Source organism: Canis aureus, chromosome 26 (assembly GCF_053574225.1).
Source record: "Canis aureus isolate CA01 chromosome 26, VMU_Caureus_v.1.0, whole genome shotgun sequence".
NCBI classification, from domain to species: Eukaryota; Metazoa; Chordata; class Mammalia; order Carnivora; family Canidae; genus Canis; species Canis aureus.
In genome coordinates this window covers 51,459,322-51,486,897 of record NC_135636.1, presented here as the reverse complement: position 1 = coordinate 51,486,897, position 27,576 = coordinate 51,459,322, and the positions used below count along the sequence as shown (strand labels likewise).

General features: G+C 59.7%; 1 protein-coding gene across 4 annotated transcripts in view; it reads right to left on the bottom strand.

Moving 5' to 3' along the window:
* Positions 1–27,576, bottom strand: part of CDH4 (cadherin 4) — a 508,943-nt gene that overhangs the window by 85,255 nt on the left and 396,112 nt on the right. For all 4 annotated transcript variants that reach the window (XM_077873791.1, XM_077873793.1, XM_077873792.1 and 1 more), the window contains one exon: positions 26,168–26,341. In XM_077873791.1, coding sequence (XP_077729917.1) covers positions 26,168–26,341 — 174 coding nt within the window. The remainder of the gene's footprint in view (positions 1–26,167; positions 26,342–27,576) is intronic.

The following is a 27,576-nucleotide window of genomic DNA, read 5'->3' as shown; positions in this document are numbered from 1 at the left end:
CAGGGACGAGCGAGACGTTTTCAAAATCATCTACTGTGGCGGTTTCTTAGCAACCCATTATTAGAGGGCCTCTTGGTAGTTAAAAAAAGATCTTCTCTTGAAAGTGGGGTTGTGGTTTAGAGGAGACCAAATGTGTCAGCCGGGCGTCGGGTGTCACCTGGGCGAACATGCGGCGCTTGCCCACGTCCCCGGGGCCGGCACAGCGGCCACATGCCTCCCAGGGACAGGAGCAGGCGCCGAGGGCTGCGGCCCTGCCCGCCCAGCCCGGCCCGAGGAGCAAGGACTCAGAGGCGGGGGACGCAGTGTCGCCTCCCAGCGGCCTCCACTGGCCTAGAGGTTTCCACCCGCATTCCCACACTCCCGCCCCCGACGGTTCCTCCCGCAGCTCTCAAGTCTGATTTGCATTGAGACGCTGCAGTGGCCTCGAACCTGCCACAGGAGCGCCCCGCGGCTCTCACGGTGCTGGGGGGGGGGGTGGGCTTCTCCGGGGCGGGGGTCTGCGACTCCCCCCGGCTCTCATCTCCCCCTGCACCCCCCAGCCCCGTGCTGCCCTACTTCACAGCAGCATCCTCCCCCCGCTTTGCTAACTCTGCGGGAGCCTGGCCTGTGGGTCCTGGGCGTGAGATCTGGGGCACGTTTCTTTGGCGGCTCAAGCCGCCGTCCTCGTCTCTGCAAAGGGAACAGGCACGCATGGGGTCTCTGAAAGAACAAAGGGGGTCACTCCTGCAGAGGGGCCCCCTTGAGACACCAAGCCCGCCCGTCCCCTCAATGAACCACGTGCCGAGAGCGGCGGAGGCAGGTGCACGAGCGGCGGCCGGCAGGAGCTCCCCTTTATTTATTGAACCTCAAGGAGCTGCAGCTCATCTGGCCGCTTCCTAGAAAAATACTGTCAAAGATATCCAGGCTTTCTTCTCAGGTATGAATAACCACGCACAGGGCTCCAGTTCCGCGCGGGCGCCTGCTGGTCTCCTGCAGGAACGACTTCTCGTCCCTTGTCCGTGGGGTGGGTCCCGGCAGGTGGTCTCAGACGGGCCCAGCTGCAGGCTTTATCCTCCCAAACTCAGCCCTCTGGGCAGCGGGGCCGAACCCCTACTACAGCACGGCCTCGGGGGTCAGGGCAGGTGGGTCCCCACGGTCCCCCCGGGAGGCTAGTGTCCTCCTGCTGCTCCCGGGGTCAGCTGGCAGCTCCCTGACCTGCGGGCTCCTGACCCTGGGCCAGCGCCCTCTGCCCACCCCCTCGGGCCCAGCGCTGCTCCCTGGGCCTGGAGGCTTCCTCCTGCGCTCCCGCCTCCTCACCTGCCACCTGCCCCTCCTCGTCAAGCCCCACCAGCTGCTCCCGCTCCGCTCTGCCTGCCTGCTTGTTTTCCATGACAATTCTTTTGGGGGAAAGATTTTAAAGACACAAAGGAGCACAAGATGAGCCGAACAAGCCCCCACATCCCGTGTCCTGGAAGGAATCCCATCTACGCCTGGCCGTGCCCGCGGTACCTTCAACTTCAGATGCAAAGCGCCAAAGGCAGCTGTGCCAACAGGCTCCCCGGCCGCCCCGGTTCCCTCTGTCCTGTGCGCACGGTGTGGGGGGCGCGGCTGCCTGGCCAGACCCCGGGGTGGGCCGTGGTGACACTGCTGGTCACGGGCTGGCGCCAGGTCAAGGCTCCGAGGTCTGGAAGGCGCAAGGGCTCTCGAGCTCCGGAGGTCAGGGCTCCCCTGTCCCACCCACCAGCTTGTTGCGCAGAACGCAGACCCGCGTGTGGGGGCCTTCCCCTAGGCCATGGCGTCCCAGCCGCACGACGGGTGCCCCAGCGGCCCCTGCAGCGCAGCCCAGGACCACCGCCTGCACCTGGAAGCTCCCCGCGACCTGCAGCAGAGCCCCGGGTGTCGGTGGGCGCAGGTCCCCCGACCAGCCTCTGCTGAGCAGTAGGAGTACACGCGCACTTTCCCAGGTGCCACCAAGTTGCCTCCAGGTGCCAATGAGTCTGCGCGCTGGCGGGCTGGACGGTCCCCCTCCTGGCCCGGGCGGCACCGGCCCCCTGCGCGTGTTCCCAGATGACCCCCGAGCTCGAGCCTCTCTCAGGACATCCGTTCACGCGCCCAGCCGTCCCTGGAGGAGTTTAAACACACTGCGACCTGGTAGGGCAGTGGCACCGGGCGCGGAAACATCCCCAGTGGTTCGGGTGGGGGGGAGCTGGGTCTGCACCCACGGGGCGGGTTCTCCTGTTCCTCACAGGACGGCGTCTGGGCCGGGCAGAGGGTGCACTGGCCTGGACCCACGATGACCGCACTTTCGGGGACGCCTCCACGGGTGGTCCGGTCCTGGCTGACCCCCTTCCCCCACCCTGAGCCTGCCTCGCCGAGGGGACGTGGCCTGTGTCCAGCCACCCTGTGCCCACACTGCTCATCCTCTCAGCCTGAATGGACGTCTGTCTGTCTGCTGACTGTGTCCTTCCGTCGGGGAAGCGTCTCATCTGTTTCCACACCAACCAGTTCCCCAGCTCTCTGGACACCAAGTGGGTGCAATTCTGACAGTGAGTTCCCGGCGTCAGCACAGGCCCACGGGCAAGGGCCCCGTCCCCCAGTCTGCCCCCACTTCGGGTGTCACATGAGCTCCGGGGCTTCCACGACCCCTCCTCACGTTGAATCCCTCGCCGTAAGGGCGCACAGGACTTGGAGAAACGCTGTACCCACGACGACCAGTTTATGATAAGCGACACCCATGGGGGCACAGCCAGGGGAACAGGTGCACAGGGCGAGGTCGGGCAAGGTCCCGACTGCGGGAGCTTCTGTCCTCACGGAGCTGGGGTGTGACACCCTCTCAGCAGGTGGACACATGCATCACCCTGAAAGGTCCGTGAGCCCCCGTCATGTAGGGGCCTTCGTGGCCACGGTCATCACCTCATCGGCCCTTGGAGACCTTGACGTCAAAGTCCTAACCCTGAAGGTGCCTCTGGTACCCCATCCCCCAGGCTGTCGAGGAGCCCCTCTGGGTCCCTACCCCTCGGGGAACACAAAGGTCTTAGGAGCCCTGAGTCAGGAACTGCGGCGAAGACCTATTTCTGACTGTGCTGCCGTAGGGAGGACCCCCAGTGCCCGCGGGGAGCTGCCCCTCCGCTATTCCTGTCTGCAGGGAGGGATGGAGCTCACAGCGGTCACGTGCCCCGGGCCCGTGCGGTACATCTTCGCCCGGCGCGGCCTCCAGGCAGCCGTATGAGCTCTGCTGGAACTCCTCGGAGGAGAGGACCGCTCTCTCCAGAGCTGGGCTGGGGTGTAAGCTCCGTGCTGCGCAGGGCCTGATGCTGGGGGCTCGGCCGGGAAGGGCTGACATGCAAGACCGCGGTCTCCAGGACGGGGACAAAGCCGTCTGATAACACAGATGCTATCTGAGCTCCTGGATCCTGCTGTGCCTGAAACCGACACACCTGTGTCTGTGTCACACGCACTGTAAACCTGCCTTTGAGAGCTGACGCCTCCCCGGGCAGCGGCAGAGCCCTGACTCTTCTACGGCGACATCCCCCGTGGGCTGTCCTTGTGGTTTCTTAGATGGCGGCATGTTTCACGGGGGGCACGCTCCCCTCAGGACTTTCCCTGCACTTCTGAGGCTGTGGCTCACTCACTGGGTCCCCGCTCTGGGCCCCCTGTGACTCAAACCCAACACACCTGAAGCTGAACCTGCCTCCAGTGAGAGGCGGGCAGGTCGGAGAAGGAGACGCGAGGGGTGTTGAGCTAGGAACGCGCGTCAGGAGAGATGGGGTCTGGGGACTTCAAAAAGGAAGGGGCGCCGGGGGCGTCTGGGAGGGAAGGGCAGAGCCGGCCACCGGTGCAACTAGCCCCTGGGTCTCCGGTCCCTCCACGGAGTCGGTAGGCAGGCGTGAGGCTGGAGGCCAGGGCAGAGGCCAGAACACGGGAGGCGGGGCTGGGCGGTCCAGAGTGCGAGCCGTGACCCTGCAGGGGCAGCACCTGCCTCTCGCCCACGCGGCCGTCCTGGGTGCCGTCCTGGGTGCCATCCTGGGTGCTGTCCTCTCACCTGCGCTGGGCGGCCGGCGGGGACAAGACGGGGCAACGCGAGGAGGCATCTTCGCGGGGCCCGGCCTTCGGTGGGTCCAGGGCTCACCGGGGCCTGAGCGGAGCCCCTGGGGCGGGCTGCGGGGTTTGCTGGCTGTGGCATGAACAAGCCCCCCCATATCTGCTCTCGCCCCCGCCGACCCCACGAGTAAAAACCTGTTTGGAGAGTGTGTGCTTCTGCTTCACACGACAATTCACCACTTTGGCCACTTCTCTGCTAAGGGATTTGTGTTAAAAACAAAAGGTTTCCGTCGTTTGCAATTCCTTGGATCTGTCCGCCTCCGTGATGCCTCCTGGAGACACGGGCAGAGCGGACCCTCCCTCGTGGACGAGGCCCCTCCTCGGGGTTTTGAGCAGTCCCTCCCTGAGCTGCAGAGCCGCTGGAAACGGAGGCTTTTCTCAGGATGGATATCTGTTCTGATGGTTTAATAAGCAAAGGATTGGATGGAAGCTGCGAGATTCGGGATGGATCCTCTTTGGGGGCAAAGCAAGGAGCCGGCAGGTGGCCCCGTCAGGACCCTGGCGGACGCAGCTGCGGAGCCACGTCGTGGCCTGAGGGTGTCACCCCTCGGGGAACCCGCGGAGCCAGCGCCCAGGACGCCCGGGCCAGGCAGCAGCGGAGCCCAATTCCCGATCTGGGTGGATTCCATCAGCAGCGGACAAGCTCCGAGCCACAGGCGCAGCTACCAGCCCAGCCAGCGCCCTGACGGGTAATCGAGGTACCGCCTCGCGTTTCCAAGGACAGATGAACAGTCGGATGGAAAGATCTCATTTGGGATCCAAACTTAAATTTAAATCCCGCCTGCCTCCAGGAATTAGGGATTTTTAGACTTTGCAATAACCAGCCCAGGGAAATTGGTTTGGACAGACTGGCTGCGTGCGTCTCCATGTGGCACCGCTAATCGCTCGCTTGGATGGGTCGCCGTGAGCGTGCCAAGGACCAGCCAGCGCCTCACTCACTGGCCCTGGAGCATCGGGATGGAGGCGGGGCCTGTGTGGAGCCACCTCGCAGGGACCCCGAAGCCCTCCGTGGGCACCAGGTGAGGCTGGCGCCGGTGGACGCCTCACCGGAGAGACCGACGGCTCCCCTATGGGTGGCGGCTCAGTGGATGGGCGCCGGAGGTGCCTGTGGGATGCAGGCAGTGGAGACGGGAGGAGGGTCCGTGCCGTCCAGAGAGGCGGACCCTGGTAGTGACCCCCCTGCCCCAGTTGCCACACGCGAGGGCGCCAGACCCGGATGGACACGGGGTGGGGAAGAAACAGCAGGAGTGCATCAGCAGGAGCCCCGCGCTGCAAGCCCAACCCCCCCGGGGTGAGCAGGGCGCGCGGTGGCCCCCGCCGCCCCCAGAGCCATGCTGGTGCTCCGAGGGCCGGCCCCTTGCACCCCCTCCACGCCCACGTGGCGTCCGGGTCCTGCGGGGGTTCTCACCTCCTGTGCCGCCCTCGGGCGCAGACGCCTCCGCAGACTCACTGCTTCTCCTCCATCGCTGGCAGTTCGCAGCCGTCCTGGAGCTGATGACCGGGGACAGCCAGCGGCAAACGCCAGCGCGGATCCCCAGGCTCCAGTCCCCTCCGCAGAGAGGCTGGTCTTCTTCCCCCAAGTAAGTTCTCCTTCAAAGCAGTTTCCCGCACAGGAAATCCAATTCTTTACAAGTAACTCGGAGCCATGGAAGCAGGGATGAGGGGGCCGCACCTGTGACCTCAGGGGGCTGGTTCCCCTGCACAGTTTGCCGGGCATGTCGACTCAGGGAGCTCCTCGGTCACATGCGGCAGGGGGCTGTAGGGCGGGCTCTTTAGGGTTCAAAGCTCAGCACTCCCCAGACTCTCTAAGCCTGGTCCCCTCATCGGCCAGAGGCAGGCAGGAGTACGCTCCCCTCCTGCAGGGCTGCGGGGGACTGCGCGGGGCCGGGGGTGTACCTGTATGGCTCTGGCTCCTTCAAGGGCTGATAAATGTTGGGGTCGTTAGCATCCCTCCTTCAGGAGAGAAGGTGAAGGACGGCATCGGTGGGGACGGGGCGGGGACAGACCTGAACCTCCATCTCGCTCCGCCTCCAGCAGCCTCTACAACCCGTGCACGTCGCCTTACGAGGCGGAGACCAGCGAAGGCTGAGCAAGATGAGACGGGAGAGGACGCCCGGCTGACCGCGGCCCTGGATGCCATCACACCCTGCGACACGGCAGGAGGGGCTCTGGCTCCAGTGGCGGGGGCCGTGGACACCCTGCAGTGACCGGGAGACGCCTCTACCTGGCGTCCGACGCCGCGAGTCGAGGCCTCAGGTGCCTTCAGAAGCCAGAGGAGCCGGGCAAACCCGTGGGGACACCACCGCCCTGCCGACACCCGGATTTTGACCCATAGAAACAAGAGTTCAGGCTTCTGGCCTCCAGAGCTGTCAGAGAGGAAATGCGGGTTTTTTTTTTTTTTTAAATCTGTTCTTAATTTTTTTAAAATTAGTTTCAGAGGTAGAGGTCGGCGACTCATCAGTTGCACGTGACACCCAGGGCTCACCCCGTCACGTCACCCCCACCTGCAGCGACCCTCAGCTTGTTCCCTGGAGCTCAGCGTCTCTCATGCTTTGTCTCCCTCTTCCTTTATTCTGACCTCCCTTCCCCCATGACCTTCTGTTTCGTTCCTTAACTTCACATAGGAGTGAGCTCATCGGGACACAGGAAACACACCCCAATACCATCAAAGCCATTTATGAAAGACCCACAGGGAATATCATTCTCGACGGAGGAGAAACCTGAGAGCGTCCCCCCTCAGGTCATGGACCCGACAGGGGCGTCCACTCTCACCGCTGCCGTTCACCACGGCCCTGCAAGTCCTCGCCATCAGACGACAAAAGGGAATAAAAGCTTCTGGATCGGCAAAGAAGTCGGCCTCTCACTCTGCACACGACAGGATTCTCTGGGTAGAAAACCCAAAAGGCTCCACCAGAAATTGCTGGAACTGATAGAGGAATTCAGCAAAGCGGCAGGATGTGAAGTCAGTGCCGGGAGCCAGAGGTGCCTCTGCACACCAGCGACGGGGGCTGTTTAAAGCCACTGGGTTTGCGGTGGTCTCTTGCCGCAGCCTCAGCAAACTAAAGCAGCCCCAGGGGAGCCCTGCTCTGGGTTTCAGAGATGTACAGCGGGGTTCAGTTGTCAGGCCTCCGAGGGCTCCGAGGGCTCAGACTGCACCTGCTGTGGCTTGGAGCAGACATTCCCAACCCTGGCCCAGGGCTGCCTGCCTCCCGCCCCCCATCTCCAGGTATTGGGGTTCTCTCGGCTGTCTGCTGAGCTTTGAGGCTGCAGCATCTGAGCCCCGGGAAGCAAGGCTTCAGCGTCCACCACGTCCGCTGGTGCAGCGGCCCCAAGGCCCGACCTCACATCACAACTTGGGGTTTCCAGCCCCGGGTGATGATGAAGCCCAACACCCCAGCACCTAGAGCGCCCGAGTGACACGAGGCAATCAGTACCTGGCTGCCCCGGGAGGGATGTGTGCGGGCCAGAGCAGGGCCTGGGGCACAGATGCCACAGAGGGGACACCTGTGAGCAGTGAGGCCTCCATGCACCAGAAGGTTCTGAGGCCTAGGGTCCTCCACCGGCTCAGCGATCGGGCAAGACGAGGCAGGAGATTCCAGCAGACCTGTCCCTCGGCGTCGTGAGACCACGCGTACCCTCAGCCGCCAAGCCCAGGGCTGGGCCAGAACCTTCTGAGCCCTGCGCCCCAGCCTCCGCTTACTCCGCAGCCCGGAGGCCTCCCGAGGACGCGAGCTGGCCGCCCGCCCTCCAGAAACCACACGGGGCCGCGCAGCAACAGGAGACGCAGGACGGGGTGCGGGGCGCAGGATCCTCCCGGGAATTCCCACCCAGAACGCCGTAGCCCACTCGAATCCTCCTGAGGTTCATGGGAGTAGGTACAATAATCCTTTTGGATTCCGAAGCACATTTAGCCCCCCTGCCCCCCCGCCCCCAGGCACCAGCCGGGTGTCAACCAAACCACACTTAAACCAGCCAGACGCGGCCCTGCTCCTGTGAAGCTCCGGGTTTAGAGCAATTTACATGTAATTCCTGGGTAGGAGCAAGAAGGCAGTTCCGTAGTTTATTGAAGCTATTTAAACAGTATCTGATCATTTAGAAATATTTATAGGAGCTAATTATAAGTAACAGTTGATCAGAAATGTAGCAACTATAAAATTCATCCTCAACAGCACAGCTCTGGCCGGAAGCTGGTAAACATCGCACACGCGTGAAAAGCTTTACGAATTTGCATCAGGAGGTCCTAGAGGGGGGCGCGGTCTCTGGGGACGGCCCGGAGCCTGGAGCCGTCTCGGGGACCCTTGCCTGGGACGGAGCGGTTATCAGCCTTGGCCTCAGCCAGGGTCACAGGGCTAACTGCCCTTGAGAGGCTTCGAGAGGAAGCACGCGCAGTCGTCAACGGCAAGCGGAGGCGGCGGGTCCCGGCCCCGTGTGGTGACAGACCCGGAATCACGGCCACGACCCTGGGAGACTGCCGCCCGCACCCCCGGCCTCAGGAGCCCGCGCCGCCCCGTCCGGCCAGGCCTGTCCTCTGCAAGGGGGAGGAAGCAGGTGGTCCAGGGCCCCTGGGGCCCCGGCAGCCTCCCGGCCCGCAGTCCAGCCTGCCTGTGTCCATGAATCCCCACGCTCCGGAGCAAGGAGCCTGAGTGAATGAAGGGCTTTGGTGTGTGTGGTGCCATCCAGCCTGATTCCAGAAGGTTCCCCCCAGCACCACCGCCTTCCGACGAGCCATTTTTTTTCCTGGGGAACCCACGGCCGCTGGAGGGACTCAGTGCGGTGGGTACGGGGCGCCTGGAGCTCTGTGGCCTGTTGCTGCAGAATCACAGGGAGGAGGAGCAGTGGGGCCTGGACAGGATGAGGACCTTGGCCCGTCCCCATTCCTGGTTGTCTGTGGTGACAGGTGTGGGGACCTGCGTGTTCAGTGGGGATGGAGGCCAGCGAGGAACTCACCCCACAGCGGGGAGCAGAGGGTGAGGGCGAGGCAGGACCCACGGCGCACTGTCCTCACCCGCTCCCTGATCCCCCAGGGGGAGGTCCCGGGCGGGGGGGACCATGCACAGGTGTCTCTGCAGGGCCCACACCCTCGGCCGCAGGTACCCACGGCCCAGATGGGCCCAGCTGCTGGCTTGGGCGTGGCACCGTTCGAGCTGAGATCCCACAGGACACTTATGAACCATGTGCCTCGGGGTGTGCAGAGTAATAAAGGGGTGCATCCCGGGGCTGCCCTGAGGACCCTGACCTGGGGGGGCAGTGATAAAGGGGTGCATCCCAGGACTGCCCTGAGGACCCTGACCTGGGGGGGCAGTGATAAAGGGGTGCATCCCAGGACTGCCCTGAGGATCCTGACCTGGGGGGGCAGTGATAAAGGGGTGCATCCCGGGGCTGCTCTGAGGACCCTGACCTGGGGGGGCAGTGATAAAGGGGTGCATCCCGGGGCTGCCCTGAGGATCCTGACCTGGGGGGGCAGTGATAAAGGGGTGCATCCCAGGGCTGCCCTGAGGATCCTGACCTGGGGGGGCAGTGATAAAGGGGTGCATCCCGGGACTGCCCTGAGGACCCTGACCTGGGGGGGCAGTGATAAAGGGGTGCATCCCAGGACTGCCCTGAGGATCCTGACCTGGGGGGGCAGTGATAAAGGGGTGCATCCCGGGGCTGCTCTGAGGACCCTGACCTGGGGGGGCAGTGATAAAGGGGTGCATCCCGGGGCTGCCCTGAGGATCCTGACCTGGGGGGGCAGTGATAAAGGGGTGCATCCCGGGGCTGCCCTGAGGACCCTGACCTGGGGGGGCAGTGATAAAGGGGTGCATCCCGGGGCTGCCCTGAGGACCCTGACCTGGGGGGGCAGTGATAAAGGGGTGCATCCTGGGGCTGCCCTGAGGATCCTGGCCTGGGGGGGACAGTGATAAAGGGGTGCATCCCGGGGCTGCCCTGAGGATCCTGACCTGGGGGGGGCAGTGATAAAGGGGTGCATCCCAGGGCTGCCCTGAGGATCCTGACCTGGGGGGGCAGTGATAAAGGGGTGCATCCCGGGGCTGCCCTGAGGACCCTGACCTAGGGGGGCAGTGATAAAGGGGTGCATCCCGGGGCTGCCCTGAGGACCCTGACCTGGGGGGGCAGTGATAAAGGGGTGCATCCCGGGGCTGCCCTGAGGATCCTGGCCTGGAGGGGGTAGTGATAAAGGGGTGCATCCCGGGGCTGCCCTGAGGATCCTGGCCTGGGGGGGACAGTGATAAAGGGGTGCATCCTGGGGCTGCCCTGAGGATCCTGACCTGGGGGGGCAGTGATAAGGGGGCGCATCCGGGGCTGCCCTGAGGACCCTGGCCTGGGGGGGACAGTGATTAAGGGGTGCGTCCCGGGGCTGCCCTGAGGATCCTGACCTGGGGGGGCAGTGATAAAGGGGTGCATCCCAGGACTGCCCTGAGGACCCTGACCTGGGGGGGCAGTGATAAAGGGGTGCATCCCAGGGCTGCCCTGAGGATCCTGACCTGGGGGGGCAGTGATAAAGGGGTGCATCCCGGGGCTGCCCTGAGGACCCTGACCTAGGGGGGCAGTGATAAAGGGGTGCATCCCGGGGCTGCCCTGAGGACCCTGACCTGGGGGGGCAGTGATAAAGGGGTGCATCCTGGGGCTGCCCTGAGGATCCTGGCCTGGAGGGGGTAGTGATAAAGGGGTGCATCCCGGGGCTGCCCTGAGGATCCTGGCCTGGGGGGGACAGTGATAAAGGGGTGCATCCCGGGGCTGCCCTGAGGATCCTGACCTGGGGGGGCAGTGATAAGGGGGCGCATCCGGGGCTGCCCTGAGGACCCTGGCCTGGGGGGGACAGTGATTAAGGGGTGCGTCCCGGGGCTGCCCTGGCAGACAGCGAGCCAGAGGGTCGTCCACAGTCACTGGGCCTAAGGTAAGCGGCCTGGTCCAAGCGTGAGGGGCCTGCATCGTGGCTCACCCACCAGGGGGCCTGTGGACGCAGTGGCTTCTGGGGCCCCACCCGACCTTCCCGCTGCACAACCTGGGCTCTGTGAGGCCACATCACTTGTGTCCAGCCCCCAGGAGCCACCCCAGCCCCGCTGCGCGCACCTGCCTGCCGCGAAGGTCGAAGGTGGTGGAGGGCAGGCCTCCTTCTCGCCGCTCCTGCCCGGGCGCTGCCACCGTCCAGGAGGAACTGGGCTGACGTGCACTCGGCGTCCTTGCAGCTCCCAGCGGAGGGACTCGTGTGGCTCTTGTCCGACTGGCCTTCTGGCTGCGGGCCTGGGGTCAGCCCTGCAGAGGACGCACTGGCGGCCCCTCGAGCCCTTGGCTGGGCCCCGTTCTCCCCGCAGCCGGGGGAGGCGGCCCTCCCGTCGGGGACGTCACGTCGAGTTGCTAAAGCTGGTACCATATGGTGCTCGCGCGGCAAGTCGGAACAGGCGTGCGGCTTGTCACCGTTGGGAGAGTGTGAAACTCAATTTCTCGGTGAAGAGGAACATTTTCCACTTTAGCACGGCCCCTGCGAGCGGCTTGTGCTTGGCGGTGCTATTTTTTCCCGTCCTCCTCTGGGTCTCGAGCACTTGTCTCCGCGTTCAGCGGCGCACAGGCTCCCGCACCCCCGCAGCCCGAGACCCAGCCCACCGCTCAGGTGCTCAGGCTGACCCCGGCCCGTCTGGCCACCAAGGAGCCCTGAGGTGTCCCAGCGCCCCCGGTCCTCCCTCGCAAGCAGGGCCCAGGAAGACGGCAGCGGGACCTCGTCGGTTCCTGCAGGATCTCTCTCCCGGGAAACAGGAGGCAAGAGCCTGGGGTGGGCTCATGGGGAGCGGAGTGCCGAGCCCAAGCTGGCCCCCCACCCCCCGGGCAGCCCCAGGCTGCGAGCATCAGGTGACAGTGGGCCGGGCCACAACGGGGCCTCCTCCACAGGCCAGGAGGGGCGGCCCGGGGCTGTCGGGTCACCTGGACAGGGCGCTCTGTTGTTTCCCGGCCGTGTGGCCATGGGTGAGTCACTCATCCTCTCTGAGCCTCCCGTGGTGGCCAAATGGTACGCTCCTTGTCACGGGCTGGCATAGCAGCGTGTTGGGGACAAGGCGGAAATCCAGGCTGTGTGCACGCGCGTGTGCAGCGGGGCTTTGCTGGTCTTGGGGAGGCTGTGCTTGGGGTCCGGCGGGAGCCAGGCTCAGCAGAGCTGGTGGTGAGCTGCTGGCCTCCCACCTGGGGAGCAGCTGGCCGGGTCCACCTAGGGAGGGAGGGGACGGGGGGGCCCCGATGTCCAGTCCCGTCAGGCCGATGGCCCCGGGCACTGCTTCGTGACTCCCCAGGAGCGGGAGACAGCAAGCTACTAGAACCAGGCAGCGGCCAGCGGCCCAGCGCTCCAGGGCCAGAGCTCGGACGACTTATGACGTGACAGGGAATCCGTCACCCATCTGGGCCTCCCGGGCACCGCAGCTGCGCACTGTGCTGCTCCTCGGAGGCACGAAGCCGGCACGACACGGCTGGGGATGCAGAGGCCTCAGCACCTCCCGCTCTGCCTCGCACAGTTAGGAGCAGGGCCCGGGCCGCATCCACAGCAGCCTCTCTGGGCTCCGGGCACTGCAGCCCCCACCAGGCACCCCTCCCGTGCCGTCCTGCCCACGCCGCTGCTCCCCTGGGCCGCCTCCTGCAGCCTGGGACTCTGGGGCAGCTCTGGCCCCTCACCGTCCACCCTCCAACCCGCCCCACGCAGCCCAAGGCACCTCGCAGACCATGACACAAGGTGTTTTTCAAGGCTTCTCAACGTGGGTGGGGGGCGAGAGCTGGATCTCCTGCTTGGTCCAGAGGCCCTGAGGGGCTCGGTCCCTGCGCTCCCCCCTGGCCTGCCTCCCCCTGGCCTGCCCTCCCATCTCTCTTTGTTCCCCATATTCTTGCTGCAAAGACTTCTCCATTCCTTGGATGCGTTGGGCTTGTTCCCACCCCAGGATCGGGGCACTTGCAGTTTTTCTCTGCCTGGTCTTGGCACACACGGCTCCTAATCCTGCGGGAGTTCAACGGTGGCTTCCCGGAGAGGCTTTCACCAGCAAGCCCCACCTGGAGCACCTGCTGCCTCCCTGACCTGCCGGCCCTGCCCGTCTCATCTCGGCCTTGGATTTTTTCCATCGTTCCTTCCTTATTGTGACACTTTCCTCTTGTCGGTCTGCACCACCAGTGCGTCCGTGCGGAAGGACAGGCCGCGACCGTGACCACGAAGCCGCCGCTGTACCTCAGTTCCGACTGGACTTGATGCCTGTAAACACCCCGGCTTCGTCCTGGTGATGGGCTGTGGGGGAGACGAGCGGCGCGTGGGGCGCGGCCGCAGGACCCCGCCTCCCCGGCCTGGAGGGCCTGCAGGGCTCTGGCCTCTTCAGACAGGATGCTTAGTTGTCTGCTTAGTTTTGCTTTTAACAGACGCAAAGGACCCAGGGCTTTTCTTGTTTTCATTACTCCACATTTTGGGAAAATGAAATGAGCTTCTCAACCAAAGCATGACAGCTCATGAGGCCTCAAGGCCCAAACCTCACACGTAGCTCAATCGAACAGCAGCTGGAAGGCCGAACCCCTTGGTGCAGGTGCGTCTCTGGGCCTTCAGGACATGAGGCCGCTCCCCGACGGCCCGGACAGCGATGTCCCCGAGCCCTGGGCCGTGTGGCCTGAGAGCCGGCACTGTCACGAGGGGCCGGCAGCCAGAGGCACCGCAAGCACAGAACAGTTTGGTCCCGGCGGCATCCCCCGCACGGCCCCTTCCCCCAGAGTCACTCGAGGACAGAAGTCAGGCTGTCCCAGCACCACTAGGGGGGCGGGAAGCAGCACACTGTTACCTCTGTCTTCTGAGGCCTGGAGACAGTCTGGTTCCCTGAACACGACCCCTCCTTGGACGCCGTCCGCCCTCCTTGGCTTTGCATCTGAGCCCGTGTCTCTGTGCCCCGGTGTTAGGGAGGGGGACGCTCGTTTCTAAGCTGAGAGCTTTGAGAAGGCGGGTGTCCCTCACTCCCCACCCCGGCTCTCTACAGTTCGGAAGAAGGAGGCTTCAACATGGAAGACTGGTTTGGAAGAAATTACCAGAAACACCCAATATCATCGGGTCTCCCGCAGGACTGTAGCTGTCGGGGGGAACCGCCGGCCGGGACTTGCCGTCGCCGCCCAGGAAGGCACATGGCCTGCAGCCCGTCTCCTCCCTGGCTCCAGGCAGCACCTGCTCCAGGCACCCAGGCACCTCCCGACCCCGTGTCTGGGTGCCAGCTGGGACCAGAGAGGTGGGCCCGGGAAAACGGGTTTTTACCTGCAGCCGGTGCGTCTGCTGTCCACTCCCTTCCAAGCACAGGGACATCCTGGAGGGAGCAAGCTGCGGGCACGGCCTCCCTGCCTCAGGCCAGCAGGGGCCACCCCGGAGGGCCCTGCCTCTCTGGTGGGTGCTCTGCAGCTTCTCACGTCACACGCACACATGCAGGAGTCCGAAGCTCCATGACCCCGAGGCCACGGGAGCCTCTCACAACCCTGAGGGTCACAAGCATCCCGGTCGAGCCCTCTCCCTTCCCTGTCACGCCCCCGAAATCGAGCCACGCGAGGAGCAGACTTGCCTCTTGTCCATCTCCCCACCACTGGGTGCCGACCCCAACTTGACTTGCAAGGAGCTGGGGGTTGGCCCGGAGCTGCCCCCGCGGAGCTGCCCTGCAGGGTTGGCCGCACGCCACGAAGAGTCCGGCAGCGCGGCCGCTGGCCTACATTGCACACCCCGCCCGGAAGCAGAGGCCCGCGTGGGGCCCTCCAGAGCAGTTTCCCCACAGCCCCCCAATTCCAAACCTAAAGCCTGGTGCCTCACCCCTGCCGGTTGGCCTCAGCAGCCCCCTCCTGACACTCCCAGGGATACGACCACGTGCTCCCCGGGCTCCAAGTGATGCCGGCGGCTGGTGGCAACCGTGGCCCCGCACAGCTCACGCCCGTCTGCAGCCCGCACCCGGGACTGGCCCCTTGACATCAGCGGCCTGCACCACTCTAGGACATACTTGTGCACGTGGCTTTTCCCTAGGGAGGTGGACATTTCTTGATTTAAGTGTCAGGAATGTGTCCACACCTGTGGAACTCTGCGTCGGTCACGGCAAACGCATCTGCAGGCCGACCAGGTTTCAACCGCTGGTCTACATGCTGCAGGCTGGGCCCGGGGTGCCCTTTGCTGCTCTTGGCGGTCGGGGAGGGATGGGTGCAGGGTGCAGGGTGGCACGGGGTGGCTTCAGAGCCCAAGGACCCTCCCCAGGTTCAGAGAGGGGAGAACCCAAGGGCCTTGCAAGTCCCGAAGCAGCAGCAGAACCCAAATCATGGATTTTGCTGAGAAGGAAACCTAACAAAGGAAGCAGGGATTTGTCGAGGTTTTCAACGTTGTTACTGTGCCGAGCAAGGGCATTAACACAACGCCCCCGACGCTCGTCACAGCAGAAGCCTCTGCACTAGGTGGGTCTAAGCCTCGTGTCATCACCTCCTGGATATCAGAGTGAAGCCAGTCCTCGCCATGGCCACACGTCCCCTCACGCATGACCTGGCTTTGTGGTCTCCCAACCGGCTCACCACCCTCCCCTCTCTCTGTCTCTCTCTGTCTCCAGGCAGCCAGGTTCTTCCTGTGGCCTCTAGGTTCTTCCTCCAAAACCGTGCCATTCCCTTTGCCCAAATGCTCTTCTCGTCTACATCACTATAGTTTTTCTGCTACTGCATGTGCTCTTGCCCCAGAGGTGACCTCCGGAGCCACCTCATGTGGCAGGGACCTTCACGCACCCCACACGCTCTGACCCCTAACAGGTATTTAGTGGTTTACTTATCTCCTTCCCCCAAACCCAAACTCTGGGAGAGCTGGACTCTGGGTCATCTGCTCTCTGTGTATCTTCTGTACCTGGAACAGCACAGGGTGGGTGCTCTGACTGTTCATAAAGGCTTGAGGAGTGAGTGATGACTGAACACATAACCTTCACCTCGACCTCCTGTTACCATCACTTCCTACAAGAAAGGAGGCCACATTACAGAAAGGAGGACACCCCTTTCCAGGAGGGGGCCACTGGCAACCTCACCCCAACCGACCCTGAGGACTCTCCATCCTCTTGCAACTTGTCCAAAGGCCAGCCTAACCCTACAGTAGACCCAGGGGAACCACAGGGGCAGGAGGTCGGTTTCCCTGGTAACACCCACATTATCCCAGAGGTGAGTTAGGATGAGAAGAACGATGAACTAGGCCTGCCAGCCATCTCCTCACTGCCATCTCCTCTCATGATTGCTGGCCAGTGCTCTTCAAGCTCCAGAATATTCCAGCCTTGACCAGCCTGACCTCTGTCCCCCCTGGCCTCCACAGTGAGGCCTAGCGGAACTCCCAGCCCATGCCCATCTGATCTGCAGACCCGAGGCCTGGTGGCCACTGCAGAAATTATACGGCGGGGGGGGGGGCGGGGGGAGTTGTGGGTGGGAGCACCGCTGTGAGCTGGCCATTCGTGGCAGGTGCACGGAGCACCCGTTCTGAACACCCACCCACACGGCACTACACTGATTCAATGGCTACATTAAATCTCTGAATATTAAATTAATGATGGAAATCTAAAATATTAATATATTCTAATTGAATATTCTCCGATAAATTATCTGAGCATTTGCAGCAATTTGATTCAACTTTCATTTCTTAAGGAACTTTCAGCTGCATAAATATAGCCATTAAAGCAATTCAAGAAAGGGAACATTTTCTGCTCCGATGAGGGAACGGTAAACACAAAGGATCTGCACATTTCTTTCACATGATTGATGAAATCGCAGAAGCCAAGGCAGCTGAATCGGCGAATGACTGCTCTCTTCATGTCCCTCTGGCTTTAGCAAGGATGATATAAATTCCCTCCAGGTCTCCACACAACGTCTAATTACAGGGAGGCCTGGCAGATGCTGCGGAAGATCTTGAATGGTGCATTTATGTTGGGGCCGCACTTTCGGGACCCACGCTGGGGTGGGTAGTACCTGATCCCATCCCCACAGAAAGAGGCAGAGTCCACCTTGCAGGTGGTGGGCAAGTAGCCGTGCCACCCGGACTCACTGGGGAGGAAGTCCTGTAGTTTCTATGAAAATGTTACTCTATAATTAAGAACTTTTTCCCTAAGGAGGTGTGTTTCCATTGGGGATGAGCTGAGGACACTCAGAACGTCTTCAATCGGTCCTGGAGTGGTTCCTTCCATTCCGGTGACCATGAAAGCAGCGGGCCACATGGAGGTGGCATCTCCATGATCTCTTTAGACCTTATGAATGATAAACCCTGCAATACAACATTTTATCTTTCTTTAAATAGTAAGCTATCTTTTCAGTAAGTTGAGAAAATATAATCTTTTTTTTTAATTTTTATTTATTTATGATAGTCACACAGAGAGAGAGAGAGAGGCAGAGACACAGGCAGAGGGAGAAGCAGGCTCCATGCACCGGAAGCCCGACGTGGGATTCGATCCTGGGTCTCCAGGATCGCGCCCTGGGCCAAAGGCAGGCGCCAAACTGCTGCGCCACCCAGGGATCCCGAGAAAATATAATCTTTTACGTTAATCCTCAAATTCATCTTTTCTTGTGCTCTTCATCCCTTTCTGTAGATCTAAACTTCCAACCGGAATCCTTCCTTTTCAGTCTAAAGAACATCCTTTATCACTTCTTGTGGGTCTGCTGGCTATGGTTTCCCTCAGTTTGCTTAGAAAGGTCTTTATTTCACCTTCAATTTTGAAGGACATTTTTTCTGGATATAGAATTCTGAATTGATAGTTTTTTTTTTCCCATTCAGCAATTTGAAAATGACATTCCATTGCCCAGGGCCTCCTTTTTAAAATATTTTTTTCTTTATTTATTTATGATAGTCACACAGAGAGAGAGAGGCAGAGACACAGGCAGAGGGAGAAGCAGGCTCCATGCACCAGGAGCCCGATGTGGGATTTGATCCCGGGTCTCCAGGATCACGCCCTGGGCCAAAGGCAGGTGCCAAACCGCTGTGCCACCCAGGGATCCCCTGCCCGGGGCCTCCTAAAGAGAAGCTGGCCCTCGTCAATGTTGTCCCGTGATGTACTGTATCTTTTCCTCTGCATTCAAGATTTCTCTCTTTTTTTTTTGAATTTCATCATTTTGATGATAATCAAGGTTTGGTTTTCTTTGTATTTATCCCACTTGTGGCTCAATAAATTTCTTGGGTCTGTAAGCTTGTTTCTCTCATCCAGCTGAAATTTCGTGTTTCAGTTCTCCTCTGCCATTCTTCAGTTAGACGATTTATACCAGCCTATCTCTAAGTGCAGTGACTCTTCCACCTTCTGCAATCGACTTGGAAGCCTGCCTAGGGAGTTCTTTATTAGAGATGCTGTACGTTTCAGTTTTACCTCTTCCAATTGGTCATATTACTAGCTTCCCTTGTCGGCTGTGATTCCACGTGTATTCATTCTTTCTGACCATGTTTTCCTTTGAGTCCCTGAACATATTTAAAAGGGATATTTCAAAGGTCTTGCTGGTAATTTTGCCATCTAAGCTAATCTCAGAGTTAGGTTCTGTGGGTGGTTTGTCCCTCTTAGTTGTGGCTCACATTTTGTTATTTTTCCTTTTATCCTGGGGGCATGTCTAGTAATTTTTGTTGTGTATCGATCATTGTGAATGCTATATTGCAGGCACGGGTTCTGTTATCTTTCCCTGAAGGGTGTGGATTTTTGTTAAGGCAGGGAGTTAAGTTGGCTACACCCAAATCTAAATCTGTTTCCCTTGCAGTAGGCAGCAGCTGAAACGTCTGCTCAGTTCTTTCAATCTTCTTACAGTTGCTTTTCACTGGGTTCTCTGGAGTCTCCCTTGTATATGCATAGCTCCCTGACTGGGCAGAGGCTGGAAGCAGATGTGGAAGTCTCCACCTGGGGCTCCGTATTTTATTGGATTTATTCCCTCACATTCTGCCGCTTTGTCGGTTCTAAAATCTGTCTTCCAAGTCCTTTAACGAGTGAGACTGTGGTTTTCTGCATGAGATCTGGCTACCTGCTGATGGCAGGATGAGTGTTCTCACAGGGAAAGCCATATAAACACACTGCATCCAGTGCTGTTTCCTTCTCTCAAGGGTTGAGTCCACAGCAGTTCCTGTCTACTACTGGCCACTCTCCAGCAGCTTCAAATAGTTAAAGAAATTTTCCTGCATTGTTTATAATTGTTATTTCAGAAATGGTAGTCTGATAGAAATGACTCTATTTATCAGAAATAGAACTTACAATGTAATTACTTTCAAGTATTATGTAATTGACTTAACAATCTTCGAAATAATCATGAAAGGCTGACCCAGCAGATATGTCACAAGTGCCGTGTCATTCGTTCATTTGATAAGTACTTAATGGCTCCACTTTATCCCTGGTGTTGTTTTGCTTGACAGGTGGACTGTCTCTCAAGGACCTTTATATTTACTGGGGAAGACAGATCAATAATCACTGACAAAACAGTATCAAAAACTGTCACAGTGGCAGGCAATGGGGTGCCACGCTCCCCACGGGAGGGCGGGAGGGCCTCCACCTCTTCGGAGAGGCAGGGGCCTTTTCAGAGGAGGTGGGGAGTGGCCAGGCTGGGGCTGTGAGATAACAGTCCAGGCTGAGGGAAGAACTAGTACGCAGGACTCCAGGCACCCGAGGGTGTGATCAGCCAGCAGCTGCAGTAGCCTGGCATGGCTGGAGTTTGTTGTGCCAAGGGGCAGCGTCAGATCCCGAGGGCCTCTGTGACGTGCTAAGGAGTGAGACCCTGCCCTGGAGATGGCGAGGAAACAAAGAAGGGGAAAAACACGAATATTACACTTCAAAAGGTCACCTGGCTTCCCCGAGATGGTGAATGAGGACTGCTTGGTCATTCACACATGAGTGGATGCCTTCAGAGACGGCGTGTGGGCCGTCGGGCACCCAGGTAGCACCCACCTGGGGCTCGCCTCAATCTCTCATTCAACAAACGTAGTGCCTACTGTTTACGGCACTAGAGACAGGAGGCCTGTTCTCAGATGCGCGAGTCATAAGCACCGAGTCAGAGACCAGGTTCCTAGGTGGACGCTAGGATGCTCGTACCACGAGGTCACCCAGCAAACATTCCATAGGATAACAGTGAGCTCCAACTCAGCTGGGTCCATCAAATGTATTCAAACACCTGATTGATATCTGTGGAGAGTCTACCCTGGGCCAGATGCAGGATGACTCACCGTCACACATGTCACTGTGCCGACCCTGACCCGGGACACATCTCATTGCTCGCCGAGCTCCGGAGCCCGTGCCCCAAAGACCCCACCCCTCCGTGTCCACACAGAAGGTCGGCAAATATTTGTGGCTGGATAGGATGCGACGTAGCACATGTGCACAAAACGGGAGCCAAACTTATCAAGGAAATGTGAAAAAAGGCTCTGATTTCAGTCATTTTGAGCTCACTTGGCCTTGTGAGGTGAGAAGCTGATTTTCGCAGTCCTCCCGAGCCCCCTGCAGCTGTGCTCTCGTGAGCTCCCTCCTCTAGAAACGGCCTCCTGCTCATCTGGGCCACGTGGCCACCCTTGATGCTAAGCGATTATGTAACCATCTCCTTCCAGAGCCTGACATTCAGAGCTCCTTTTCCAGGCCTCGCTCTGAGGACAGGTTTGCATGAGTTCCTGTCTGTTAAAATACCAACTTCCAAAATTAAAGGGCTTGTCTCCCAGTGGCACGACACTCTTCCTCATCATCTTGAGCCGATTCCTACAGTTGCCCTGGACAACCTCTCAAGTTAACAAATTCTGAATTTTTATTAGACCTTTTTAAAAGTTTGATTTTATCCTCACTCTGAATCTTGCCGGAAGTCAAACCTAACACACGTGCTAGAAAAAGCAAGTGGCTTTTTCAAAACCTTCCACTAATGTACACGTGAAGGAATCCTGACCTCGGTAGCGGAGGGACCAAATTCTGAATGACAAGCAGCAGGCCGGCTGCCTGGAGGCCTCGAGGCTGTAGAAGGATGCCAGTCCTCCCCACTCCGAACCTCTGGCGCCAGCACAGTGCTTGGCACCCTTGGATGCCCCCACACCAGAGCCCAGAGCTGATTCAGGAGCAGGGGGGGTCCTGCCCTGCCACCTCCCATGACAAAGGGCCTCCTTCCAGCTTCCCAGGGGATCGGCCCCTCTGTTTGGAAGGAGGCACCACCTGGAGCTTCTGAGGGCTGCCTCTGCGAGGGGCTGTATCTCCGTGCTCCCCACGTTACTTAGGCCGTGGCCTGACTCCGCTGGGCACACCCGTGGGAGAGCTTCCCTGCTGCGTCACAGACACACGGGGCTCCCGCAGCCCAGCCACACGGCCAGCCTTTGTTTGGGGTGCTCCACCTGAGGCGGTGGCCCGTTCTCCCCGCACCGTGGAACTCACCGATGCCTACGGAGGGACGTGATATTCCTTCCAAGGAAAAAGCCTGTAATTAACGGAGGCTTTTTGGGAAGAATGTTCTCTCCCGCCCATTTTTTTCATTTAACATATTTTATCAGAATGAAATGCTTTAATGAGCACAGAATTGCAGCTGATCCCAGCTGAACCTCTAAGTGCTCCCCACTCAGCTCCCCATCCCCATCAAGTTATATTCACATTCGCTGAGGGTCGGGCTCCTTCCAGGAGAACCCCCCCCCCCAACTGGCAGGAACATCCTGCAGACAGATGCTTGGCAGAAAAGCCCCCCGAAACCCGGGAGAACGTGGGTACATGTGCGTGCCTATGAAGTGGGATGGCGTGTGCCCGTGTGCACATGCGTGTGCATCCGTGTTTCTGTGCTGAGTCCTTACGCGATCAGTGGGAGTCTGTTTGGAAAAGATAAATCTGAAGATACATCTCCCCCTAAGCATCCGGCTCGGCTCGGAAGCCCCGCGTGGGGGGGAAGCGGACGGGGAGGCTCCCGGAACGTGCTCCATCTCCCATCGGAGAAACTCTGAGAGCCAAGCAAGCGGGGCTCAGCGGCCCGGGTCACTCGGGCGTGCGAGCCGTTGGGCACCCAGGTAGCACCCACCTGGGGCTCGCCTCAATCTCTCATTCAACAAACGTAGTGCCTACTGTTTACGGCACTACAGACAGGAGACCTGTTCTCAGATGCGCGAGTCATAAGCACCGAGTCAGAGGTACTAAGTGCTGCGCGGGAAGCGAAGCCGGGCAGCGGGCAGAGGAAGGCCAGGCTTGGGGGCGGCTGGCCATCAGGGCTACCTGCCACCCCGCACGGCCACCCCAGGCCCTGGCGCTTCTGGGCCATCGGAGACGAAGGGACACGCCTGTTCTCATCTCGGGGAACCTGCTGGGGCAGAGACCAGCCCCTGTCCACACACACCCCCTCCCCCCTCCTGGCGGAGCTGGACCGCGCTGCCCGGCGTCCCTCTGCACCAGGCACGGCCACGGCCGCCCCGTTCAGCCTAGCCAGTCCTGCAGCCCTCATGCCAGGACCCCGAGTGACCGCCACGTACGGAGCCCTCCCTCCCACAAACGACCTTCACGGGAGCCGGCGGCAGCCTCTGTTGTGGCCGGGTGTGAGGTTCCCGGCCGTCGTTCACAGCAGCCGGCCAACTGGGCCCACGCGCCCTGCTCGTGGCGAGGAGGGGCGTCCCCGCAGGGCGGGCTGGACACGCCAGTGGGCTGAGGAGCGGAGGGAGGTCGGATGTGCTCCCGACGCAGCCTCGGGGCAGAGCGGAAAACCCGAGGGCCGCTGCCAGGCTGGACTGCTGCTGGTGCTGCCACTTTCTCACCCGACGGCCGAGGTTCCCGATCCCCGGGGTCCCGGCTACCCACGTCAGCGGCAAGGGGGGTCTTCGGGACCCGTATTGGCAGGGCCTCCAGACATGCCTTCTGCTGCTCTCCGCAGCCAGGGTCGCCAAGGGAGGGGACAGATTTTCCTGCTTCACAGCCATTCAGCTGGAAACGCAGCACAGCCCCCACGAGAGCACGCAGATGCCCCCGTGACACCCCCATCAACGTGTCCCTGGGGCTGGTCGGGGAGGCTCTGTGCTCGGTCGGATTCGCCTCCAGCTTCCACCTATCAGCCCTGAGACCTCGGCAGGTCCCTCGGGCAGAAGGTACAGAAGCCTCCTATGCTCCATCATCGGCAGGAAGGAGACGGACTCAGAGTCCTCGAGGGTCGGGGGCTGCGCCGCCACGGCGTCCCCTCCTGGCACTTTACGGGCCCGTGTGCGGATGGACACGGATGGGGAAAGTTTCCTGTGTCTGTACTAGGATCGCTAAGCTAAGAAAGTCCGAAAGCCAGGACAGCAGAATATTCTAGTGATGCGAGGGTGCCCGCCCGAGGTCCCATGTGTCCCTGGCGGTGTGTGCGCACGCGAGAACCCTCGGGTATTCCTTTCAAGCTCGCGCACTCAATTCAACGCTCCTGCCAAGTGCCGGCAAGGCTGACTGGGGCAGACCCTCCCGAGGTTGGGAAATGCGCTGGATCTGCACGTGTCACGCTAGGGCCCACGGGCTACATGTGGCCCACTGCCCGTTTTTGCAAATAAAGTTTTATTGGAACACGGACACAGCAGTAGTTTATGGGTTGCTAGCAGCAGCGTTCGCACTATAAGGAGTTGAGGATTTGCCACGGAGGCCGGTCGGCTGCAGAAAAATACTGTCTGGCCCTTTACAGAAAAAGCCAGCCGCCCAGCCGCTTCCCGAGCTAGAGCAACAATTTTCTACCAAAGCTGATTTTTGACTAGTACGAGCACGAGCCTTTGAATAAGACCGACTCACACAATGAAAAACTCACTCCCTTTCCAATTTGCTTTTGATCCTAATGACATTCAAGAGGGAGCCTCTGGTCCCAGGGCGTCTTTGGGACACTCTGACACTTGGTCCTCGCTTCCCCTGTAACAGGTCCCCGGCAGCCCTCAGGCTCTGGGTGTGGACAATCACACAGCCAGGCAGCAGCACTGCTTTCTCGGCCTTAGCTCCTCTGCCAGCCTCTATTGTAGGCAGCCACTGTGAGCTAGTACAAGCCTCCTCTTAAGACACATTTATCTATATTAACAGTGAATCACTAGCGAGACACATCAGGCAAATGACAAATGACAAATGCGGTGGGTGCGTGCAGTGGGGGCCGCAGAACCCTCATCCTGTCGGTGGCATGGGGCTGGCGGGCGGGCCCCCAACATGGGATTCCTGGGGATCTACTCCGAGGTCGGGTCACGCCTTGAGTGCTTTGCTCCAGTCTGTGTCCACGTCACAGCGAACCTCTAAGCAGTCAGGCCAGGCAGGGGGTACCCTGGGGAGCTGCCCCTCTCAGGGGGAATAAGGTCAGAGGCCGGCCTCCCTCTGGCGAGTCTGAGACTCTCTTATGCTCCCATGGCTCCTGACACCAGAGCAGAGGGGTTCCCCTAGTAAGCAATTCTGGGACACCTGCCGGGAGCCTACGGTCGCACTATATTCTATTCGGACACCAGCTGCGGGAGACCCAGTCCCTCCAGGAAAGGGCTCAGACCCACAAGGCAGCCACCACTCAGGCACCCACCCAAAGTCCAGCTGTCGCCTGTGCCTCCCACCGTCGGGCTGCAAGTCCGAGGTTCCCACGACCCTCCTTAGAACTCCGCTCATCCGCTGGAGCAGCCACAGGACACAGGACACGTTTACTCCACAGATTCTCAGTTTGTTACAAAGAACACACGACGCAACAGCAGGACGAGGAGCGGGAAGGGCGCCGAGCTCCCGCGCCCCCTCCAGCGCCCCAGCCTGAAGCTCCCCAAACCTCGGTCTCCTGGAAGCTTCCCCGTGGAGACAGGAGGCTCCATTGATCAGATTGCTGGCCATCGGCCACTGGGGTCGGACTCAATCTCCACCCAGTGTTGGGGGGCGGGGCTGCAAGCCCCTAATCCTCGGGTTGGTTCCCCGGCAACAGGCAGCCAGCCCCCCTCCTCAGGGGACTTTCCAAAAGCCACTTCATTAACATAACACAAGACAGCTCCAGAGCTTTCCACTCTGGGGAAATTCCAAAGGTTTTCAGGGCTCCCTGGGGCTTGGGGAGGGCCACCCACTGGGGCTTCCTGTGGCCCTTCACCTTGTCACAGTCAGTGCCCGCAGTTGCAGGTTTGTGGCCGGTCACCATGGGTGTGGTGGGTGCGGTGGGGCGTCTGACACGGACCCCACTGCTTTGTTCTGCTCCGTCTTTGCCTTTTATTTTTTAAAGATTTTATTTATTTATTTGAGAATGAGCGAGCGCGCAGGACAGCTGGAGCACGGGGAGCTGCCAGCCCAGGGAGGAGAAGCAGGTTCCCCGCTGAGCAGGGAGCCTGACGCGGGGCTCGACCCAGGACCCCGAGATCAGGACCTGAGCTGAAGGCAGACGCTCAACCCACTGAGCCCCCCGGAGCCCCCCAGCTGCCACCCCATCTCTGCATTTTGAATCACACCCCAGCTTCCCGTGGAGCCGAGTGGGGAACAAAACAGGCTAATCAGCCCGAGGAAGGAAAGCAAGCCCTTCGCGCTGCCCCAGCGACCCTCACTTCCGCCGAGTGGGGCGAGGCGTCCACGATGCACGGGAGATTACCGGATGGGATCCTCACCATCATTTTATCAAATTATTGCCCAGATTGGGTTGCAATTTTCTTCAAAGGGAAGAAGGAAATGCTAGTTGATGGTCTGGATTTTTGAAATACAGATCTGTAAAACCAATCCTCCCCTTCTCCCTGGGATAGCACCCTCGTGGAGGGGGCTGGGAGCAGGTGCACGGGAGGAACCCACAGGCCAGACGCCAACGTGCCGGATTTGGGGTCACAGCCTCATCCCAAGGCTTCTGGCTTCTCGCCAGTATCACGGCCACCATCACAGACCCGCCGTCTCAGTCGTTGTTGGAAAAGAGCGCGAGCACAGAAAGGTGTCAGAGCTCAAAGGCCCCAAGTCGCCGCCCTGCCCCCCTCCATCGGCAGGGGCCAGATGACCCACGTCCAGCAGGACCGCCTTCCCGAGGACGCGACGGCCCTCCTGATCTTTCTCTGTCTTGTGCCACCTCGTGACTGAATAGGTCCAGGCGCCAAGTGCAGAGTGTCCCTTGCTCCCGCTTCCCGACAAGCCCGCCACTGACTTGCCAGATCCCCGAGGAGAGGGAGGAGAGGGGCGCTGGGCCCAGACCCTTCCCAGCCGGCAGGAGGGGCTCCACTTACCCGCACGAGCTGCTGTGGGAAGGGCCCACGGGAGTTCTCTGGCACGTTGATGGGTGGGATGACCCAGTCCCGTTTCTGTCTCCTCAGCCCGTTGGTGTTCTGGTGCTGGGGCCACGGCAATAGCATGTCGTTGGGAGGCTGCGAGGCATCCAGAGCGCCATTCTGCTTTCCTTTCTGTGGTATTAGCCAGAGGGGGGAGAGAAGAGCCAAAGAAGTCTGGTTAAGTTCTGCACAGAGGAAAAGGCATCTGTTCAGAGAATCTGTTCTGTCCTCCACCAACAGAGAAAGACTGGATGATGCCTGGGGAAGTGGCTAAGTGCTTGGAGAAAAAAAAGAATCAAGCAAGATACCCATGTAACAAAATGGATTACGTAATTACACGGTGAGGGAAAGAAACCGTAAAAACAGAAGAATACGTCGCAGAGTGAACTACAGCTTTTAAATCCCTGAAGGATGGGGTAAAAAGATCATAAAGGAAAACACATTTTAATTTAAGGCTCTTGTGCATGAAAACATAGGCTAAAGACCGTTGACGACTTTGGCAAACATGATTTACAACCAATCTGCCAAAGGGTTAACAGCCTCACTATACAAAGAGTTCTTACAAATCAATAGAAACACGAGATCTTTTTGATAACAGGAAAAGGCCATGAATAGAAATCAACAGAAAAATAAAACTCAGTAGGCTTATTAAAAATGTACACATCTTCCTGTAATCAAATAATGCAAATTGAAGTAATAAATCCTCTTCAGCTGTCAAACCGACAGGACTAAACAAATGGATCCTCGGGATGGTGGAGTGTGTCGGGGTAGCCAGCAGAAGTGATGGTAGAGGATGTGGGGGCCTGGGGTTGAGCAGACCTGGTGTCTTGTATTTATGTGCATCCGAAGGTTCACTGACTCCGGGCAAGTGGCTTCATCTCTCTGAACTCCAGCTGCTTCTGTTATAAAACGGGGCTGGTAATAATAGCCCTGAATTCACAGGGTTGCGATGGCAATTAAACTGATGAGAGCCCCTGCCTATCGGGCAGCTGCTGGGACTGGACGGCGATGGCACTCACCACTTCTGGGTGCTGACCACAGCCCTTGGCCAGCTGCGTGTGACAGTGACCATCCAGAGCCTCAAAAATCATCCTTGCTGTCAACTGAAAAAAAATTTTTTTTTTAAAAGGTCCTGGCTTTGGACCCAATAGCTCCACAGCTGTCCCACAGAAACTTTATGTAAGGGAAGCTCTTCCTATACACATGGTCATTACAGGTGTTTCTATAATAATATGATGCACATATAAAATAATAAAAACACCAGGAAAAAAACCTCCGGAGAGCTGACAGCAGTAAATATGAGCTAAATGCATTATGTGTGTTCATATTTTGGGATAGTACAGTCACGGAAAACTCCTGTTTGAAGA